Here is a 21,820-nt window from a genome sequence, read left to right as displayed (position 1 = left end):
TATTAGATCATTTTATATTAAAGGTGAGAAACAACCTGGACACTTCTGTAATACAAACCAATAAACCTCAGCCATGTCCATCTGTTTTGGTTGTTGCAGGTCAAAGAGTTCACTGAACTCTCAACACTCAGAGTTTAGATGGAAACACAGGCTGCTGCATGTTCAGTGCCTTGCAGCAAAGGTAGCTCCCTCTGTATGAGAGCCTGTCCACACACTTGTTAGCTGGTCTTCCACACAATAGATCATGTGTGATCTGAGAGTATTAACGGTAGCAAAGGTCATCCACCAGCAAACTGCATCCACAAAACCCCAATCCTTCAGTGAATACAACATTCAGCACAACTCAAAGCTTTATTGATCGCCCTCACGACTAATGAGATTGGACGTAGCTTTTCTAACACCACACATATTCTATTCCCACTAAATCAGAGGATTAGAGTGGCATACACATGAGTCTTATCCTTGCAGCCTGTTACCTCCACTGTGTGTGTGTCAGGAGGACAAAGAGGCAGAATGAAAGAAAAGGTGGAGTACAAGAAAAAGAGCTACCTAAAGGACTTTGAGGGGCTCCAGCTGAGTCTGTATGCAGAGGTGGAGGTGCCCACAAAGGAGGAGAGAGATGAGGGCTGTGACTGACAGGCCGTCACATCCAGCGGGAGACAAAGGAGCGGGGCGATGGACAGACGGTCCATTTCCACTCACACAAAAGAGCCGGGGAGATGAAGCAGATTAGCAGCTCTTTATTCCCATTGTGAAGGCTCTAAATGATAAGATTTACCCCTTCTCTCCATCCCAGGCTGTGTGTGTGCAAGTGTGTGTGAGCTCTCACAAGACTTCACAAGCTCTTCCACCTCTTTCTGTTTTTTTATACACACTCCACCAGGATATACTTCCCATTTTCCTCCCTCACACACACACACACACACACACACAGGTACACACACTTTTATTCAGAGGAGTCTTTTATTCCTCCCAGTAGGACAGACAGATGCGACAGCTGGCTTTTGAGTCACTTCCCTTCTTTGTGCTAAGCCCTGAATTTACAGTTAGATGGGAAAAGCTCTCCACTTAAAACCCTTCATCACTCTAAGACGGAGCTTTTTATGCTCCTTTGACTTGAAAATTACTCTTTTCAGCAGGAGAGGCACTCTGGTGGTGTTGCCACAGTCATTAATCACTCATTCACAGGCCTAAATATAGCAGTAAAATTACACCATTAGTAATAATACTCATGCCATTATGTGTCATTGTTATTTTCCAGAGGTAGTTTTTTCTCTCACTACCTGTGGGACCTGATGTGATGGAGGTTTTATGATCTATTGTTCACACATCAGTCTGTTTCCACGCTTGTTCCTGCTAATTATTCCTTAGTGTTTACTGCCATCTACTGGTCATGTTGTAGAACTGCAGGCTCTCATGTTTTCTACAACACAGGGTACAAATACTGTGCATTTTCAAGTGATTAGAGTTGCATTAGTCTTAAATATGAATACTAATGTCTTTTCTACATGTGCAGGTATTTAATGTGTGTTTAATTGTACTTTTAAGGCTGAAAGTGTCATTAAAAACATACAAAAGTAACATATTATGCAGTTTTTGTCTATTAAATTACATTCTAATCATTTAAAATTTAAGTTTGTCCTGTTTTATATGAGTTTATATTATACTAGAGTAAAAAGGTGATAAAGTATGCATGCAAATGCTGTAGCTGTGTCTAATTTATACTTTTAAAATCATCTTTTATAAATATAAAGCACATAATATTGCAGCAGTGCCCCTGTCGTTGTGTGAATGGACCATATTTTCTTGTTAACAGCCTAATTATTGACTTTTACTTGAGTAGAGACGTAAATGTAGAAATTTCAAGTTATATTTAATTATGTTGACAGTGTGTAATTTCTCATTTTTCCCCATTGAAACGTCCAAATACTTCTCCCACCCTTCCTTTCCATCTGGGCTGCGAATTCAATGAATGGCTGCTATAGATTTTTCTTTAAGTTTAATGGTAAAATTTGATAGAGAGGATTTTGTTTTGATACTGTTACTTTATTTTTAAATTTAATTTAATTCGTTGCATTGTATTGTTGTATTTTTTGTGGGGGTTTTTATTTTGTATTTTTTAATTTAATTTGATTAATTTAATTGTAATATTGTATTTTTATGTTGTTTGTTTTGTTTTTTAATTTATTATTTATCTTTTCTTAGAGAAAGTAGATTACAGCTCCCGATTCACACTCTATACCAGCAGATGGAGGTATTGCACCTGGACGTTGTTTGCCAACTGCCAATTAAACCCCACGAAGAAGAAGAAGTATCTGTGCTGCGTCACTTCCGTCTCCTTCCACCAGAGGGCGCTGAGCTCCAGGCCGTGTAGTCGATCCCTGTTGTGTAAAGAGTCGATTGCCGAGTCACGGATCGAGGTTGCTTAACGTGCGTTGCAAGGACAACAGTCGTGGGCAGCATGAGTATAAGACGCAGCTCAGTGAGGCGATGACTGAAACTTTACTATGCCTCTCACACCCTCACGTTTACTTCACGTTATCAGCTGTTTGTGGAGTTTGAGCTGCGTGTAGCTGAGCTGTGGAAGCTAACAGCTAAGTGGAGTCGCTAGCTTCTGTGGAGTAACCTCTGTTTGTGACAAGTGGAGTGGACTGCAGCCACCTGGGAATAAAGGTAAGATTACAGCTAATATAAGAGTGTTATTTTATATGCAAAACCTCTAAAACACATTATAATACTTCACAGTTCAATGCCTGTGCTTGTCGTTCCTTCACATGCGCAAGGTAACACAACACAGAGCGTTTAAAACTTTATTTATCTTTAATCTAAGGTGTTTTCTTACTTTTACATTTAGTTAAAGTGTTTGTGGTGTGTGAGAAACGAATGGCATGTTTTTAATTTCCAGCCAGCAGCTGAAACAGACACTTTGGTGAACCATGACTCAGCATGAAATGTCACTGAAGTTCACAGCCTTAATATAGCAGCATGCCAAGACACAAAAAGAAGGGATACCTGCTTTATTATGGAGGTTTATTCCATTATGATGCTCTGTTTTATTTTGTGTTCACTCTATATTGAGGTAGGTATTATTCTGGAGTGGTATAATAATGTTTTTATTCACTTGAGGGGCAATGAGTGTGGAGTAGCGTGTGCGTAAAAACACAGCTTGTGCGTAAAGACGCAGAAACAGACAATATATCATGAAACACCTTCAAAATATGATAATAGATAGACAATAGAAGAATGAATATGAAAAGAAAAGTGAAATATTTGCAGTATTTAACATTGTAGTACTTTAAAATATACATAACAAAGTATAGATGCTCTTAGAAGTATTCTTAAAGATCTAGATTTGTACAAACGCACCTGGAAAAATTATTGTGTGCATTTGGAGCAGAGCTTCTGACTCCCATTCATAGTAATGATGTCAATGAGATGATACACTAGATATGGAGTGATATTCCAGCACTAGTGGGGTTAAATGTTTTGGAACAGAGTCCTCATTGTTGTAGTTCAAGACGAGGCCCTGACCTTTAAAAAGAGGTCTTGAGACCAAACAGATGTAGAGTACTCTGACCCTGGTATTTAGTTTCTGATTGATGAGAATAGTTGCAAGTTTTACAGTCAGATAAATCATGAGAGCATCCTGATGGCAGCAGAGAAACTTGCATGAACATGTTTGGTGAAAGTTTAGGACAAGCTGCTTTCTGGAGGATTTGCTGATTGCACAAACGAATAAGTCTCTTTGTTTAAGTCTCACAATCTGGGACAGATTTTAATAAGTCTGATTGGGTTCTTTCTTTCTCTCATAGTGAGGCCGTGAAAGGAGCAAAAGCAATAACAAATGCAAAGTCTAATACAAAACACAAACATGAGTTTCTCGTCTCTGTCTCCCTCCAGCTGCAGAGATGGGTTTCATTCAGAGCTTCTGTGAGGCCAACTCCTCCATCTCCCACACCTGGGTGGATGAGGGCATCTCCCCCTGCTTCTACTTCACCCTGGTCCCCTCCATCCTCCTCACCCTTGCCTTCTTCCTCGGCACCATTCACTGCATCTTCTACCAGAAATATGGAACAGCGATGGAGCCAAAATTCATCCCTCGCTCCCGTCTGTACGGCCTCCAGCAGGCCATCTCCGTCCTCCTCCTGCTGCAGTTCCTGGGCGGGATGGTGTGGCGGGCTGCGAGCGGAGCAGAGCTCCCGGGTTACGTGGTTCTGTACGGCTGCTTCTCGGCACTGGGCTGGGTTTGGGCTATAGCTCTGCTGAGGACGGAGAGGCGCAGGGTCCTGGTGATGGACCGGACACGGGGCCACAGCACGGCTCTGCTGCTGTTCTGGGCCGTGGCTTTCTCGGCGGAGAACCTTGCCTTCGTCTCTTGGTACAGCCCTCACTGGTGGTGGGGTCTGGAGGACAATCAGCAGCAGGTGAGGATGAATGAAGCATCACATGATCCATTATTCACACAACACAGACTCAGGATGACTCTGTCTTTTTGGACAGAAGTCGTTTTTTGCAGACGTAGCATCGCTCTGCAAAACGTGAAACATCTTGAGTTTCTTCTTCCACCAGGTTTTGTGGTTGTGGAGCCTGTCACATGTTGATTTACAACTTCCTTAATAAGATACCTTAACTTGCTCCTGAGATATTACTTCTTGGAGGACTGAGACATCACATCAGTTCAGAACGCCATGACCCAAAATCTTCATGCAAATCTTCCTGCAGGTTTCTGAGTTATTCTAACTCCTCGGTCACATCCTGTATTCACTCAGGGTTAATCTGTAGTTTAATTCTCACTTCCAGTCTAAGCCCTCTCAGTCAGGATTACTCACTTTGAGAACAATGCACTTTTTTCTCCTTGAATTCAGGGTCTTAGTTTGCAGTCGCTTTACATGCTCATTTATTGCACATTTCTCTGCAATGAGTCAGTAACTCCTGAATCATTTCTTTGTAGCACAGTGACGTACTTATTTCACTTCAAGCTGTATTGGCTCAGCAACATGTTTCCCAAACACATAGCCTTATTCTGACACATTGGCACATCTTCATCTCTCTATCACTCCTTCTTCTGTTAATGTTTCACACTGTTCAAATAGGTCACAGTTCAGTTGTTTATTTATTACAGGTGTGTCTGTTGAGTCTCTCTGCTCAAAGCTGTGCAGCCTGTCCTGCTTTAGTTCAGCACACCCAGGCTGCAAACAAACAACAACACCACCGCAAGAGCAGGGGCGGTTTTTTGCTGAGTCATGGCTGAGTGGGACTTTCAGATCCTTAAAGCTTGACCAATGACATCACGAGACCAAATGTAGCCCCGCCCACTCTGAGCCAAGGGTTGGATAGTTGTCAGCATGACAGCAGCAAGTTTGTGTTCTTGATGGTTCTGGAATATTTCATCCATTCAAACTTAAATTATTGATTTTTAATTCAACATGTAAAGTATTGAAACACATTTAAATTCTAAAATCCACACCATAGTCCTCTTTACAGCACAGTAAGGCTCCATATCTTGTTTTTTGCTGTTAAACTGCTGTGTCATATTTATGTTGATCTTTATATCTCTGTCTGAACCCCTCAGGTGCAGTTCGCTCTCTGGCTGATGCGCTACATCGGCACCGGACTCCTCTTCTTCATCGGTCTGAAAGCTCCCGGTTTGCCTCGGAGGCCGTACATGCTGCTGATAAACGAGGACGAGCGGGACGTGGAACACAGCGCACAGGTAGCGAGACTCCACCCAGATGTCCTCTCTGCTCATCAGGTAGAGTTATAGTTAGGGTGTGTTTTATTAACTCTTGTTTTTCTCTCACTCAGAGTCTTTTAGGCGGAACGGAGGAGAACTTGTCTACATGGCAGGGCTTCAGGAAGAAGGTCCGCCTGCTAGTTCCGTACATGTGGCCCAGGGGGAACTACCTGCTCCAGGTGCTGGTCCTGTTCTGTTTGGGTCTGCTGGGAGTCGAGAGAGTGATCAACGTCTTTGTTCCCATTTTCTACAAGAACATTGGTGAGTGTCGTACGGTTCTACCTCACCCTGGGGACTCAGAAGTTTGTTTTCCTGCAACGTCAAACACCTCTCTCTCTCTTTCTCCCTCTCTCCATGTCTGTCCTCCTCTCAGTGAATGAACTGACCGATGGCAGCAGCTGGCACGCTCTGGCTACGACTGTGTGCATGTATGTCCTGCTCAAGTTCTTCCAGGGTGGCGGAGCAGGTAAGAGCAGCTCATGGAGAGGGTGCAGTCGTTCATTTAGGGCTTCATCAAAAAGTTCTCCCAGAAATGCATAAACATAAATAAACTACCACATGAGAGAGGATCTTTTTGTGCATGCATTACTGCAAAACAAACAAAAGAGACAACCTTTGAAAGCTTTCATGGGTTGTTATACGTCTCCACATTTTAATAATGAATGGAACTACAAGAGAGAAACAAAAGGAGTTCAATAAAAAGATAAATCCACAAGTTAGTCATTAGTAATGAGGCTCTTCTCCTTCTCCTCTCCCAGGCGCCTCAGGGTTTGTCAGCAACCTGCGCTCCTTCCTGTGGATTCGCGTGCAGCAGTACACCAACCGTGTGGTTCAGGTGCGTCTCTTCGGCCACCTGCACGCCCTCTCCCTGCGCTGGCATCTCGGCCGCAAGACGGGGGACGTGCTGAGGAGCATTGACCGCGGGACCTCGTCCATCAACAGCCTGCTCAGGTAAGAAGGAGACGGAGGATGGAAGTGGAACTTACCTTTGCCAAATCTGCAATTCCTAGACTCCTAAATGTCCTCTTCTTTTCTCACAGCTACATCGTGTTCAGCATCTTCCCCACCATCGCAGACATCGTCATCTCCATCATCTACTTCATCACGTATTTCAACGCCTGGTTCGGCCTCATCGTCTTCGTCTGCATGGCGCTGTACCTTAGTAAGTCGAGCAACCACAACCAGCACTCTCTACTGATTCAACATATTTAAACCTTGAAGTGTTCTGACGCCTGTGAATATTTCCTCCAGCTCTCACCATCATCATCACTGAGTGGAGGACAAAGTACAGGCGGGACATGAACCAGCAGGACAACAACGCCAAATCCAAAGCGGTGGACTCGTTGCTGAACTTTGAGACGGTACAGTAAACTTCACGTTGATGATTTCTCTTTCATTCATAAAGATGTGATTCTTATCTGATTAATGTTTCTGGTTGATCAGGTGAAATACTACAACGCAGAGAGTTATGAAGTGAGCCGATTCGAGGGCGCCATCTTGAAATATCAGGTGAGTCAGAGCTCTGATTGGACGACTGTTGTACACAAAATTACTCTATTTCTTATTGAACAACTTAAATATTATAACAACAAAACAAACATGCTGCAACATGAAAAAGAAAAGTCCATCACAAGAAGTCTGTAGTGTTCAGGCGACACAAAGGAGTGTCTTTGGTGGAGCAGTTCAGGAGCTGGAATGCAGAACTTCTGGTCATGCAGATCCTGAAGACACAACAAGAGCAGTGTAGATTACATTAAAGAGATTCTTTTAGTTGCATCAAATATTTTATTTAGATACTCATTCAGCTCATAAATGCATGTTCAGAATGTCTCTTTGCTCCTCCTGTGTCCAGGTGTCGGAGTGGAAGACCCAAGCATCCCTGGCCTTCCTGAACCAGACACAGAACCTCATCATCGGGTCAGGTCTGCTGGCCGGGTCGCTGCTGTGTGCTTACTTTGTGACTGAGGGAAAGTTTCAGGTATAAAGCACCTTCTTTATTCTCCACTCTCTGTCACTTAAATCTGATTTAAGCTGTACGTATGTTTTAATGACTCAAATAAAAGCGCTACTTCCTCCTAGGTTGGAGATTTTGTTCTCTTTGGGACCTACATCATCCAGCTGTACACCCCCCTCAACTGGTTCGGCACCTACTACAGGTAAGAGGAGGCAGAGCAGGGTCATAATGCATCTGAATTTGAATCTAAAGTAATGAAATGTTCTCTCCACCACAGAATGATCCAGAACTCCTTCATCGACATGGAGAGCATGTTCAAACTCTTTGAAGAAGAGGAGGAGGTACTTTTGATCCCCATGTTCAGTTCTCACTTCAAACATCACCTGGACTCTGACATCTTTTTTAACATTGTCTGTTTTTGCTCCTGTGCAGGTGAAGGATGTCGTCAACGCAGGAAACTTTCTCTACAAGCTTGGAAAAGTGGAGTTTGAGAACGTTTACTTCAGCTACACAGACGGGTCTGTCTTTAAGGATCAAACTGATTCATTTAAGATGTTTTAAAAGACTTAGTTGTTAAATTTGACTTCTTTTACAGCAAAGTGATTCTTCAGGATGTCTCCTTCACCGTGCTTCCAGGACAGACGGTCGCCCTGGTGAGTCTTAGATCACCTTTCACCTGCTCAAACAGATTAACTGTGTTCTGTTTAAACTTAAAGTTTGTGTTTATCTCTTCAGGTTGGTCCGTCAGGCTCAGGGAAGAGCACCATCGTTCGTCTCCTCTTCCGCTTCTACGACGTCCAGGGAGGCTCCATCAGCATCGATGGACAGGATATATCCAAAGTAAATGTTTGGAACAAGATTCAGTTGCATCTTTAGCATAACAAATACTATAAGATCTCAGATGATGCCTCTTTGATAAAGTCTGTCTGCTAACTTTGGTATTATTTCTCACAGCTTGAGGCATCAGAGTTAAATTGCAAGTTTTCACAAGTATTAAAAAGCCTTTTGCAACATTTCATTCCCACAACTAATCATCCACTTCCTGCAAGAAAAAACAAGCCCCTCGTCCAGATCAGTGAAAGCTACTCCTCGTCTTTCCCCAGGTGAAGCAGATGTCGCTTCGAGCTCACATCGGCGTGGTTCCTCAGGACACCGTGCTCTTCAACGACACCATCCGCGACAACATCCGCTACGGTCGCATCTCCGCCAGCGACCAGGAGGTGGAGGAGGCCGCTTTAGCTGCTGACATCCACGACAAGATCATGACCTTCCCTGAAGGTAACATAGAGATTAACTGGCTTTGTGAGCCTCTTTCTGACACGAACACAACGGATGTTCAACTGAAATGACAGACTTATCTGCATGTGTGTGTGTTTGTGTCTTGCAGGTTATGATACACAGGTGGGAGAAAGAGGTCTGAAGCTGAGTGGAGGAGAGAAGCAGAGAGTGGCCATCGCAAGAACAATCCTCAAAGCTCCTCAGATCGTCCTGCTGGATGAGGTTAGGACAGAAAATATTAAGATTCAAGCAGACAAGACTAAACTGTTTTCTTATTTGCATGCTGCTCCAAACAGCTGCCACTACAGGGTTTAATAAAGTAGTTTGCATTGAGTTAATATCTCCACTTATGACACTGAATTTATTTCTGCAGGCTACATCCGCACTGGACACGCAGACAGAACGCAACATCCAGGCCTCGCTTTCTAAAGTCTGTGCAAACCGTACAACAGTTGTTGTAGCTCACAGGTGAGACATGCAAAAACATCATGTGTGATTTAAGAAATGAGTGGCTTCCTCCTTTAACTTGTGTTTGCATCTTTTTTAAAAATGAAAGGTTGTCTACGATAATCGGCGCAGACCAGATCCTAGTGATCAGCGATGGTCGCATTGCAGAGCGAGGACGGTGAGTGAGCCTCATGCGACCTCACAGCACACTTCCTTTTTGTCCCTGAGCTCCATGTGACTCCCTGATTCTCTCTCTCCGTGCAGACACGAGGAGCTGCTCCTGAAGGGAGGCTTGTATGCAGACATGTGGATGAAGCAGCAGCAGGCTCAGGACTCTGACTCCTCTGACACTGAATCCAAAGACCGCAAGTCTGAGAAGCTGCAGCCGCCGTCCACGTCCTCAGACCAGCACGGACACTGAATGTAACATTTGTGTTGTTTCTTTAACTGAGTCCTCTCTTAGCTGTAAAAAGTTTAGGAATGATTTTAGAAAACTCAGACAGTGTTATTTATTTTTTAGAATCATGAACGTGCAATGGGAAGTTGGGGGAAAGACGAGGATGTGCCTTCATCTGGGCGAGCTTTCAGGATTTTAAAACGCACTTCTGCCAAATCAACGTTTGTTCGTCTTCGCTTGGAAAAAGCATTTTCTTTTATTGGTGTCGTTTTAAAAATCTGAGCTGATTAAGTTATTTAAAGATACATAAGGGAGAGTTAAAGCACTAAGAGTATAAAAAACAACTTTAATCACAGTCTGATATTCTGATATATTGCATACTTTATTCAGTTATACATGTTTGTAGTCATTTACATGCTCGGCTGTTATTTAAAGAGATCCTTTTATATGTGGAAGTGTTTTACAATCACAAAATTAAGGAGTCTCACTCGTCTGATTAATGCATCTTCTTAACTGTTGAAGGAAGGTGATTAAAAATGCAAAGTTCAGGTAAATGCTGCAGTCGTGATGTTTGAAACACTGTTAAAGTCTAGCGTTACATATATAAGTTGTGCAATCAACGCCTCTTGGTGGCGTTGATGTTTTTTCTGGGTTAATAAATCTATCTTCAATGTAACGATGATACACTAGTACACAGAGCCATATACTTGATCTCTGAACAAGAATTATCCTTCTGTTTGATTTTGTATTTCTACCTCACAGAGCTGTGAGTCATAAATATTGCATTTGTACATACTCTGTTTGTTTCTCATGAGAAATAAAAGATTTTGGTTTTGTATTTTTGCTCCAGTGTGTTTGTTTTTCTCTTAAATCATGGTGGAGTGAAAGCAACCTTAGTACCGCCAGATATCCCAAATGAACACCTGAGGACTGAACGACTCCTGAAATACAGACATTTAAATTCCATAATGACGGTTGACAGGTTGGTTATGCAATGCTAGAAGGTGTTTACAGGAAAACCCCAAATCAATCAGTTCCATTTGCAAGCACTGAAACATGTAAAGTAAAATGTTTCAGTGCTTGCAAATGGAACTGATTGATTTGGGGTTTTTTGTATAACTATTTTTTCTTCTTTTACTTGTATGGTTTTGCATTTGTTTGAAATAAAGACATCAAATGGATACAACTGCAGTTTAACAACAACACTTAGGGGAGCAGTATAAGGGCAAGAGTGCAAAAGCTAAATAAAAATAAGAGATAATAATTGTTTTGACTGTGAAATTGTAGTAAAAATTATGGCATTAAATACAGGGTTGTGTCTTTTTTGTTAGAATTTTTACTTTTGTCAGAATTAAAAAAAAATCCATCTTAAAGATTTTTTTTTTTATCATCCACCCTCCAACTCAAAATGTTTTTTTCAGTGGCCCATAATTTTAATTTATCTTGATTTGAATTTAAACCCTATGTTGGAACACTGAAACTCTATAATGAGTCAGATATAAATAAAAGTCTCACATCAGTTTACTACATGTTGTGTAACAGCTCCTCCCTCTGTGTGTGTGTGTGTGGGTCTGAAGCTGAACAGCTGGAGGATCCAGTCCTCTCTGATCCGGGTCAGGGTGTGTAGCCGAGCCGAGCTAACTGACAGGCGGGCGGGAGCCAGGCCAAACAGTCGTGTTGTCAAACATTCAGCTGTCTGATGTTAAATCTGGACTAAATATGGATTTCGACGCGTTATTCAACGAAAGGACGTTTGAGTTTTCGGACTTCCAGGAGTTCACGGTATGTTATTCAGACGGTGATGTCACTCTGCTAGCTGAACGTTGTGTTCCTTTTCTGAATCAGCTGACAGAGAGGTTTAGTTAGCTGCTCACATTCACAGCAAAGTTACCTAAATATTCAAAAAAATTAAATCTGTAGTTATCTTTAAATCTAAGTGAGTTATAAACTCTAAATACACAGCTAACGGCAGAGCTTTGTTAGCTAGCTTAATGTTGTGTTGCTGTTCCGCCTTCAGGGCCTAGCTGTGTTTAAGCTAACGCTAAACAGCATGGTTGCAACACATTGAGTAACACTTGCTGTTTTTGATAAAAGTCGTGTAATAAAGATGATAAAAGCTACTTTTTTTAAAATCATAAAAATCCTAATTAAAAGTGGAATAATATAGAATCAGTTGCATCGTTCAATACAATTGTTAATAACTTGGAAAAAAGAGAAAAGAGGGGGACATATTAAAAAAATACACCATATGAGTCATGCCTTTTTGTATGTTTATGTAAAAAAATGAACCATTAAATGTTGTTTTGCAGTCTAAAATATGACCATACATATATATAATCAGAAATACTTTAAACTCTTGAATTTAGGATGGTAATGTGATAAATTTGTACATTATTTTGATTTAAAGTTGAATTATAGGGGATTACATTTGTGTTAGATATTTGCTCTAATCTAAAAAAAAGTTTGTAACTAACATTTCTATTATTAAAGCAGGGAATCACAATAACTCAATAATGTAACAGTTTTATTGCAATAAACGCATCTTTAAAAGCTAATTATATCACAGTTCCTTCCTTTAAAAGTTGTCTTCTACGCCAAGTGATGTTTCTGCTTATTAATGAAGGTGTCTGTTATTTTTTCAGTTTCTACCTGGACACCAGAAGTTGACTGAACGAGTGAGAAAGCGACTGTACTACGGCCTGGATAAAGATGTTTCCCTAGACGCCCTCTCTTGCCCTGTTACAGGTGAGTTACACATTAGCTTCTGAACTAGGTTGGCATGTTCTGTTTGAGGCACACTCACGTGACATAAACACTCCTTTGACTTTGCGAGTGACAAGAAAGGAGTATTTTGTTACAGCTCCCTGCACATGTTTGACTTCTTTATCATCATGTCATTCCAGATATTGCCGTTGAGATCTTCCAGAAGTCTGCCCCAAGCCCCATACGAAAGCTGCAGAAGAAGTATGCTGCTCACGTCTCCAGGTTTGTCCTGCTGGCTGTACATTTAACAGGAACTAAACCTCACTTCCTGTCTTTTAAACATCTCAAACTAAAGTATTTTCCTTCTTTGTGTCTTCAGAGAGGCTTGCATCTCGCCGTGTGCCATGATGCTCGCCCTAGTTTACATAGAAAGGCTCCGACACAGAAACCCTGAATACCTACAAAAGATCTCATCCTCCGACCTCTTCCTGATCTCCATGGTATGTGTGCCGGGTCAAAGGTCGTTCTAAATGTGTCACACTGTTATTCCTTGCATCTCCGCCTCTCTTGAACACCTCGCTCTCTTACTGTGATTTCAGATGGTTGCCAGCAAGTACCTGTACGATGAAGGCGAGGAGGAGGAGGTGTTCAATGATGAGTGGGGAGCAGCCGGAAAGCTGGATGTCAAAACCATCAACACCCTGGAGATGAACTTCTTGAATGCCATTGTAAGTTTGTGTTTATACGCTCATGCCTCAGAGCATGTGAGCTTCGGTTGTTTGTTTAAACTCCTGAATTCTTTTAAAGGAGTGGAGCCTCTTCACGGAGCCAAGCGACTTCTTTGATATCCTCAGTCAGCTGGAAACCAGGTCAGTGGTTCGCTATGCGAAACTAACACACATGCTGTGTTTGTAATCATGATTCATCACAACGAAAGCACTCACACTGAGTCTGACTCACTTCTGAAGAAAGAAGATCTTCATTAGTTTATGTGTTTCTGACTCCGTCCTCTGGTTCCTCAGCATCGCGGAGCGGCAGGGGATGAAACGTGGCTGGTTCACCTACACTGACCTCTGTGTGCTTCTGGAGCAATCAGCATGGAGCCAAACCCTCGTGGCAATCTACCAGCACTTTACCAAGGTGAGCTGAGAGGTCCGGTCGGTCTCTGATCTGATTTCTATTCTAGTCAATGTGTTAACTTGAACGTCACATCCTGCTGAAAATCTATCAAAACAAACGGGGAGGAATAAGTCCTGAATCTGTGTGATTGATGCTCAGGTCTCCCCTCTCTTTGGTCTCCAGGTCTCCTGTATGCTCGGTCTCGTCTACCTGACCAGTGTAGCCGGTCTCATCGCCACCAGCGCCGTGCTGCATCAACTCAGCCTCTCCAGAAGCGACCAATCTCTGCTTCCACCTCCTCTCGAGATCAGCACTGTCCACATCAACACCTCACCCCTGAACTCTGACGCCCCCCCTGCGGCCCCACACACACCCTGCTGCGTCCAGGCCAACAAGAGTCTGAACCGGCAGGCTGGCGTGTTGCGACAGAGCCAGCATGAGACGGAGAGTCACCAATCTGTGTCCTCTCAGACGTCGGTGCTCTGTCTCTGGGGGTCTCTCCTTGCCTCAATGGGTCACACGTATCCTGAAACAGATCCTGACGTGGACGTGGCACCAGCCTCATTCCTCTGCCCCGGCTCTCCTCTTCAGTGCAGAAACGCCTCAACATTCTTCGCTCGTGGTCCCCTTGATTCACAGCGTCACGCACCGTGGCTCTCCCCCCACCTCCTCGGAGGGGCAGAGCCAAGTCTGAACTCTCGGCTTGGGGCGTTTCCTCCTGTTCACCTGGGACCCTGCCACCCTCAGTCCATGTTACCTGTCAACAAAGCCCAGGCTCTGCTCATGCCCGGGTAGAGACCAGCACACTCTCCCCTCTGTCCGCCTGTAGAAACAGACTCTGGAAGCTTAGACCAGCATCACTTTAATGACTCATTATCGTCTTTAAGTCGTGCTTGTGTTTACACTTCCAGATCTGGAGTATCAGGAGCAGAGGAGGACGGTGGACGGTCACTTTAAGTTCTCTGTTCACACATACATTTTGCCACAAGTGAAACGCCACGGTGTCGAGTTCAAGCTGAGCAGCTTCAGATGATAAAAGGAAATTTGAAGATTGTTTTGAGATGTTTTTTTGAGGGGGTGTACTATGAAGCAAGATGCACAGGTTAACAAGCCTGCAGGTGGAGTGTGTAGCATCATAAGGGGGGCTCTCTTTAAACCTGGACTCTGAATTATGCTGCAAACACAACCTAATCAGACCAGGTTTGAATTTGAATCACTTTGGAAACTTGAAATTTGATGCATGCTCGAAATCCTTCAAAACTTACGCCACAGATCTGGTTTTCTCATACTTCAGATTTCAGATCTGGTTACAGATTTAGAGCTCTAGGACGTGCTCTCTAAACTTGAATGTCAAAGTAAAGGGAGGATCTAAAACTGCATTAAATGGCGAGAAAAAGGGGCCAACAACTTTTCTTGTGCTGTTCTTGAAAGCGTCATTGAAGAGGGCGACTTGTGATCGCTCCTCAAATCAGACGACAAATCTCCCTCTTACATAAGAGCCAAAAGAGCCTGAAGACAGAAGCTGCGGCTCACAAACCACACTGATCGAGCTTGTCTTGTTGATCTTGCTTCCTGGTACGCCTCTCTGTTTTGGTGATATGAAAGCTGGGGGTGTCGGGTCCTTTTTTGAAGAGTGTTTCTTTAGTTTAATCGGCAGAGATCTAACGAGAGGATGAAAGTGCGGGCGGCATATCTTGAAAGTTTCTCTGTAAGTTGTTATTTTTGCGAGAAGAAGGGATAAACCAGTTTACGTTAAATTCAGGCACAGCACTTCCATTTGTCTCCGCTCACACACGCACAGAAAGCACTGAATCATACCCAACAATGCAAATCGCTCCATACCTCAGAGTGACGTCTCTCCTCTCCTCTTCGACGTCTCACCGTTTCTGTTCAGAGAGAATATCTGCCTGATCATCGAGGTGTTCCATCTTGAGCCAAAGTTACGTTCCTGTTCTCACTCTGCGTTCACAAACAATGGGTTCTACCTGGTTGGGTGTTTTTTGAAGTTTGACTCTACATGCTAACAGTGTTCCTGTTTTATTTGCACATCTGGCTACAGGACATGTCACTCTGTTACGACTGCACACTTACTCAGTCGTCTACCTTTTTTTAAAACCGCAGACGAAGAAGATTTTCCTTTTCTATCCACAGTGACGTTTGGTCCTCAAAGACTTTTACTTTGTAATGGAACCTTTTGACAAACCGCTTTGAGCATTTTGAATTTGATACATTTTGAAAGTCCTTTTAATTTTGTACATGGTGTAAAAAAGCAGACGTTGTACAAACCTGTAGAGCTAATAAAGAATGCATTCTTTCACATGTTGAAGCTTTATTTGTGTGAGCATCTAATGAAAGGTAAGAGAACAATGTGTTTGACCTTTACTGCACACGCTCTGACATTTATAGGTTAGAGTTCATGCTGCTTTATTTGCTAACATAGCAGGGGAAACTGAACCTCAGATATTTCCTCGTTAAACCCTAGAAAGCAGATTTTTTCTAATGCATATGGAGGGATTAATCCTGCAGCAGAAGGTAGAGAGATGTATAACTTATGTGTTCATAATAATAGGATTAAGACAGCTGGTGCATTCCTCTGAACAAAGCACAGAGATGTGGTGTGTTTTCAGGAGACATCTGCAGCAGCGTCCCTCCCCCTGAGCCCGAGCCAGCTCCTTCCTCCCCTTCCCTCCCCTCCCCTGCCTTGGCTGACACATACCACTTGAAGAGTTCCTAATATAGCCCCGACTGCTCCTCCGACGGTGAGAGGGGAACACACCGAGCAGCCACCCGCAGTCTGAGTCTGCTGCTGTGTTGAAATCGGTGTTTTCATGGACACACGGCAGAATCATGGAGCCCCACTCTCAGGTGAGACACTGCTTCGAATGATAATGAAGTGTTTGTTGGGTTGGGACCGTCACTGGAGCAAAGGCGGCGTGTGTGGGGGACGGAGTATTCAGACAATGTCATGTGGTGAATGTGTGTGTTGTTGTGTTGTAGGTGTCATTCCCAGGAAGGAAGCAGGACGTTCTGAACAAAGGTACTGTTCCTAATGTTCATGTGTGTGAGTGAGACGCTCTCCTGTGCAGCATGTTTTCATGTCTCTGTGTGTGATTTCTCTCAGATGCTGATGCCACAGTCTACATGAATTTCATGAAAAGCCACTGCTGCTACGACGCCATTCCAACCAGCTGTAAACTGGTCATATTTGATACCAAACTACAAGTAAGCTGCAGATTTTCAGAGGCAACACAGCAGCCTATCATTCCTTCCTGTTACTCCTTATTTATCAGATTTGCTTTTATCATATGAGCCAGTGAGAGCCCTCAGGTCTTCAGGTAGTGGACTTTTAATTGTACCAAAAACCAAGTTTTATTCTTATAACAGTTTTATTTCACCTTACTCTATTTATTCATTATCTAGTTCAAATTTTAGTAGCTTTTTTTTTTTAATTGTATTTATTTATTCTAAGTACAGCATCTAATTTTCTTTCTAATAGTTTGATATTTTAGTGTTTTATTTATTTTATGTGTGTGTGTTGAGTTTTAACATCTTAGATTACCTCCAGTGTTTCCTCATTAAGATATAATTAAAGCGTTTATTTTTTCATTTATTTATTTGATTTGTATTGTTATTATTATTATTGTTGTATCTACTGTGTTCTTAACTTTAGGATTGTGAGGTCTTTTTATTCTTATTTTTATATATATATATTTTAAATGTATTGTATTTGAACTTTTTTTTATGTACAGCACTTTGTGTTACAATGTCAATGATTGATATTCTTGTGAATATTTCTCCCACAGGTAAAAAAGGCCTTTTTTGCACTGGTGGCAAACGGCTTGAGGGCTGCACCTTTATGGGACAGCAAGCTGCAGAGGTTTGTGGGTAAGAAAATGCATGTTTAACAGCCTCTTTATGGTAATAAATGGGTCACTATTGATTATTATAAGAGTATGAATCTGAGCACAAAAGCATCCTTTTGAAGGAGCTAGTTCCTGAGCTGTGAGTATCATCACTGGTTTAAGCACAGGTGTAATTAATAACACTAACGAGTCCTGCTCCTCTAACGATGACTCTCCTCCTCCTCCACTCTGATGTTGTGCACACTCTCCTCTCTGACGTGACTAACAGAGACAGTAAAAGGATGAGTGAATTATTTACACCTCTGCCTCTCCTCTTTTACCACTCAGTCTTCATCTTTTGTTTACTGAAGAACTCACTATACATCCAGCGTTAAATCTAGTATTAAAAACTGATATTTGGACCCAGAATTACAGTGTAACTATAAACTTCTCTCTCTTACAGGTATGCTGACTATCACAGATTTCATCAACATCCTCCACTGCTATTACAGATCTCCTTTGGTGAGGTCATTGTGTTGTATTTATGTATTTATTTATTACTTTTTGTATTTTTATGTTTGTATTTATATTTTATTTATTTATTATTCCTAATTTTGTACTTTTTAAAATATTTTCATACTTTTATTTATTTTGATTTTCTCTCTGAAGGTTCAGATGTACGAGCTGGAGAGCCACAAGATTGAAACATGGAGAGGTGACTCATTTCAAAGTAAATAACAAACACTAAGAAGCAGCATACTCTGAGAACGTCTCTGTGAGTTTCCATTCGAGCTCTCTCTCTTCTTTCTCTCCTCTTTCCGTCCAGACGTCTACTTACAGTCTTCAAATCACTTCCTTATTAGTATCACTCCATCAGCGAGGTGAGCGCTCAGATATCTCTGAGTTTAATCTGTGATTTTATCAACTCGTCTATCCTGCCAGACGACTAACTCCACTCCTGTTCTTCCTCTCCAGCCTCTTTGATGCCATCTATTCCTTATTAAAATACAAGATCCACCGGCTGCCAGTCATCGATCCAGAGTCTGGGAACGTCCTGCACATCCTGACCCACAAAAGAATCCTCAAGTTCCTCCACATATTTGTAAGAAAGCTTTAAAGCACATGGTTCTGCTTTTTCCACTGCACATCATGATGGTAATGTTTGTTTTGGTTCTCAGGGGAAAAAAGTTCCCAAGCCTGCGTTTGTTGGGAAGCAGATCCAGGAGCTGGGGATAGGAACGTTCAGGAACATCGCAACGGTTCAGCAAACGGCAACGCTTTATGACGCTCTCTCCATCTTTGTGGAAAGGAGAGTCTCGGCGCTACCTGTGGTGGACGAACAAGGTGTGAGCTTATTTATTCTACTACCTCAAGTAAAAAAAAATACTAGAACTTCTATTAAATTTAAAGACAGAGACAAACTGAAAAAGAACCATGAAGGAGAGATAATCTGCAGACTTGTAAGAACTCAAGATGCAGAGTCTGACTTGAGTGGTGCAAGAAAATTCCCTGAAGGCTTTGTACACTGGGGTAGTGTTGCAACTAGACATCCATATCTTGCTGAAGAATCATGCAAAAGTTTAAAAACAGTCGTAGCATGTTGGTTTATCAGAGATTCATGCATACATAACAGTGTCTGACTCCTTCCTTCCTCAGGCAAAGTGGTGTCGCTCTACTCCAGATTTGACGTCATTGTAAGTCCTACAGAGAAACATGATTTCTGATGTCTCACTGCAGCTCATCATTCTTGCATATTATTGAAACCTGCTGTGTGTGGGTGTGTGTGTTTGGGCCACAACAGAACCTTGCAGCCCAGAAGACTTACAACAACCTAGACATGACGATGACAGAGGCCGTGAGCAGGCGTACGTGTTTCACCGAGGGAGTTATAAAGTGCTACCCTGATGAAACTTTAGAAACAGTCATCGATCGAATCGTCAAAGCTGAGGTAAAAGTTTTATCTCAGGGAGTTTAGAAACCTCTCCTCCTGGTGTACTCCTCCTCTGATAGTTCTCCTCTCTCTCAGGTCCATCGGCTGGTCCTGGTGGACAGGGCCGACGTGGTGAAAGGCATCATCTCTCTCTCTGACCTTCTGCAGGCCATGGTCTTAACCCCCGCAGGTATTGACGCACTTTTGTCCTAGAACCAGGGGGGGAGAGCGTCTCATTCCCTCCTTTACTCCTGTGTAGGCTTGAGACCTGAGCCGTGTAACCAGCCAGGTAGGCTCTGGAGCCAGACTTCCAAACTTCCCCCCTCCATCCACAAACCCACCAAACTCGTGTTTCTGTTTCCCAGCACTCAGAGTTTTTGTCCCTCCTTCAACGTTCACATCACAGATTAATGCAAACGACCACAGCCTGCAGATTAAGTCAGACATGCATGAGCTGTCATTCACACATCCCATCTGCTTCACTGACATTTGTGTCTTTCCCTTAAGAAGTTAACTAAAGAGAGATGATGTAACTTCACAGAAACCATGCAACATTTTAGACTGTGTTCATTGTTTAAGATAGCTCTTTTTTTAACTTTTAATCTCATAATCTGACATTCTAAACCAAAAATTATGCCTTTTAACTTCATATTTTTTCACAATAAATCTTATAGTTGAGTTTTAAAGTTATAATGAGACCTCTATTTTATCATTTGACATTTTATCTTGTATTTTTACTTTTTATTCTCATACTTGAGATTTGTTTTTGTTTTTTTAAACGATGGTGAATGAACTAACATATTTCGATGATTGTAGCTGTTTTCTTTCAGAGATCAACCTGTGTCTGAAATGAGAGAAGAGGAGAGGAGGAAGAGTTCCCCAGCTGTGCTGCTGTTCACACTGTCTCCTGTGATATATGTGTTGTGTTCAAGTTACAACAATGGACAGCGTGCTGTTGTCCATTCTGTCTGCATTTGATCAAATTGATCGATATTTGTTTACTCATCACTGTGTTTATCTGTATTAAACATTTATATCAAAACTAAGTGATGTGTTAATTTAAATGTTAATTATTACCGTAATACAGCACCATGTGTCGTGACTTTATGCTTTAATTAAAAATAATTAGGATGAAAAGAGTGAGTAGAAGTAGTTCTAAGTCAGGAAATGTTACATTTCCTGCCTGAAGCATCTTCTCATACTACAAGATGATACAATTGGGATTTAAACCTATTCTCTACAGTAAACAAGGAAACACGTGACTTTATTTCTCAGCCGTGACGGCCTTGTGATCCGTCCGCCCATCTGTGTCATTGTTTCAACAAGTTCCGGGAAATGAGAAAGAAGAAAACCGGAAATGAGTGTTGATTTAAAAATAAATTACATCTGAGGAATTTAATTAGTAATGAAAACTCCATGAACATCAATTAAAGACAGAATATTCAGCCCTCAATAGCCTCTGCTGATTTAAAAAAATACAATTTAGTTCCTGTAATTTTTATTTTATTATTCCACCAAACTCACACCAGCTTGTGCTATGGTTTATAAATAGGCAACACTATAATCAACATTTAATTATTAGGGCCCGAGCACCGACAATGTCGGCGAGGCCCTCTTGAAACCCGAGTGATTATTCTTATTCTTTGTTTCTTTGTTTCTTTCTTTCTTTCTTCCGCCGTTTGAATCCCCAATTTGGTTGCCTTAACGCGGCTTAAAAGTCCCCAACCGTTGCACATGCACCAGGCCTGGCGAAAATTTAGAAATTTTTGTGGTCCCAAAAAAAAAATCCCAAAAATGGCTCAACGGCGCCCCCTTGAAGTTGGAAATTTGAAAAGGCTAGCCCCATAATACGGTTCAACATACATGCATGAAATTTTTTTTGGGAAGGTGTCATGCCAAGACCTACAAAAAATCCTCTTAACGTCGTGGTGAAATCCCAACAGGAAGTCGGCCATTTTGATTTTTCTGTTTTTGACCCCTTTATTTTGGGTATGTATTTGTTCGAACTCCTCCTACAATTTTGCCCCCACCAACTCCCAACCACGCACATTTTGGAGTGGACAGATTAACGATCAAACGATATCAGACAGAATTTCTCTACGTCAATTTTTGTGGGCGTGGCACTTCGCTAAACTTGGAGTACATTTTTTCAACCGCTAAAGTATGTATTTATGTAAATAGCTCCTACAATTTTGCTCCGATCAACTTCCAACCACGCACATTTTGAAGCAGACACATTGACGATCAAAAGTCATCAGACAGAATTTCTCTAAGTCAATCGGTGTGGGCGTGGCCACGCCTCAAACTCTGATGTCTCGCCATGAAACAGGAAATACTTATAGCTCCTTCATACAGTGTTCAATTTGTTTGAAGTTACATACACATGATCAGGGTCCATCCCTCAACACACCTATGG

General features: G+C 42.1%; 2 protein-coding genes across 7 annotated transcripts; both read left to right on the top strand.

Annotated features, from left to right (window-relative positions):
* Window positions 1–2,334: 2,334 nt before the first annotated feature.
* Window positions 2,335–10,648, top strand: abcb6a (ATP-binding cassette, sub-family B (MDR/TAP), member 6a). 2 transcript variants are annotated; one of them, XM_034677972.1, is made up of 21 exons: window positions 2,335–2,673; window positions 3,901–4,424; window positions 5,573–5,713; window positions 5,806–5,995; window positions 6,108–6,200; window positions 6,493–6,685; window positions 6,775–6,896; window positions 6,986–7,095; window positions 7,178–7,243; window positions 7,587–7,712; window positions 7,814–7,890; window positions 7,966–8,029; window positions 8,121–8,206; window positions 8,284–8,341; window positions 8,424–8,528; window positions 8,792–8,966; window positions 9,076–9,188; window positions 9,340–9,434; window positions 9,523–9,591; window positions 9,678–9,836; window positions 9,934–10,648. In XM_034677972.1, the coding sequence occupies exons 2-20, from the start codon at window positions 3,909–3,911 to the stop codon at window positions 9,832–9,834; spliced, it is 2,556 nt and encodes an 851-aa protein (XP_034533863.1). In that variant the 5' UTR covers window positions 2,335–2,673; window positions 3,901–3,908; the 3' UTR covers window positions 9,835–9,836; window positions 9,934–10,648. The 2 variants fall into 2 exon arrangements, with proteins under 2 accessions (XP_034533863.1, XP_034533862.1); XM_034677971.1 differs by having other exon boundaries at window positions 9,678–10,648.
* A 693-nt stretch (window positions 10,649–11,341) lies between these two features.
* prkag3a (protein kinase, AMP-activated, gamma 3a non-catalytic subunit) lies at window positions 11,342–20,450 on the top strand. 5 transcript variants are annotated; one of them, XM_034677984.1, is made up of 20 exons: window positions 11,351–11,592; window positions 12,453–12,555; window positions 12,714–12,795; window positions 12,893–13,013; window positions 13,113–13,241; window positions 13,321–13,382; window positions 13,536–13,653; window positions 13,816–16,497; window positions 16,630–16,669; window positions 16,754–16,854; window positions 17,436–17,517; window positions 17,938–17,996; window positions 18,144–18,189; window positions 18,301–18,355; window positions 18,450–18,576; window positions 18,653–18,818; window positions 19,131–19,168; window positions 19,276–19,422; window positions 19,501–19,594; window positions 20,221–20,450. In XM_034677984.1, exons 8-20 carry the CDS (start codon window positions 16,480–16,482, stop codon window positions 20,250–20,252), a joined length of 1,005 nt encoding a protein of 334 aa, XP_034533875.1. In that variant the 5' UTR covers window positions 11,351–11,592; window positions 12,453–12,555; window positions 12,714–12,795; window positions 12,893–13,013; window positions 13,113–13,241; window positions 13,321–13,382; window positions 13,536–13,653; window positions 13,816–16,479; the 3' UTR covers window positions 20,253–20,450. The 5 variants fall into 5 exon arrangements, 3 of the variants coding, with proteins under 3 accessions (XP_034533873.1, XP_034533875.1, XP_034533874.1); XR_004630217.1 differs by lacking the exons at window positions 11,351–11,592; window positions 12,453–12,555; window positions 12,714–12,795; ... (2 more) ...; window positions 13,321–13,382; window positions 13,536–13,653 and having other exon boundaries at window positions 15,795–16,497; window positions 19,501–19,693; XR_004630216.1 differs by lacking the exons at window positions 11,351–11,592; window positions 12,453–12,555; window positions 12,714–12,795; ... (2 more) ...; window positions 13,321–13,382; window positions 13,536–13,653 and having other exon boundaries at window positions 15,795–16,497; window positions 18,144–18,204; window positions 19,501–19,693.
* Window positions 20,451–21,820: the final 1,370 nt, after the last annotated feature.

Source organism: Notolabrus celidotus, chromosome 24 (assembly GCF_009762535.1).
Source record: "Notolabrus celidotus isolate fNotCel1 chromosome 24, fNotCel1.pri, whole genome shotgun sequence".
Lineage (NCBI taxonomy): Eukaryota > Metazoa > Chordata > Actinopteri > Labriformes > Labridae > Notolabrus > Notolabrus celidotus.
The sequence above is the reverse complement of the archived record's forward strand: the minus strand, read 5'-3'. Positions and strand labels throughout refer to the sequence as shown.

Coding starts and splice junctions, on each gene's coding strand:
- abcb6a (XM_034677972.1), top strand. CDS start 3,909: ATGGGTTTCATTCAGAGCTTCTGTGAGGCCAACTCCTCCATCTCCCAC. Junction 5,996..6,107: donor CATTTTCTACAAGAACATTG/GTGAGTGTCGTA, acceptor TCCTCCTCTCAG/TGAATGAACTGACCGATGGC. Junction 7,891..7,965: donor TGGTTCGGCACCTACTACAG/GTAAGAGGAGGC, acceptor TCTCCACCACAG/AATGATCCAGAACTCCTTCA.
- prkag3a (XM_034677982.1), top strand. CDS start 11,530: ATGGATTTCGACGCGTTATTCAACGAAAGGACGTTTGAGTTTTCGGAC. Junction 11,593..12,452: donor CGGACTTCCAGGAGTTCACG/GTATGTTATTCA, acceptor TTATTTTTTCAG/TTTCTACCTGGACACCAGAA. Junction 12,556..12,713: donor CCTCTCTTGCCCTGTTACAG/GTGAGTTACACA, acceptor ATGTCATTCCAG/ATATTGCCGTTGAGATCTTC.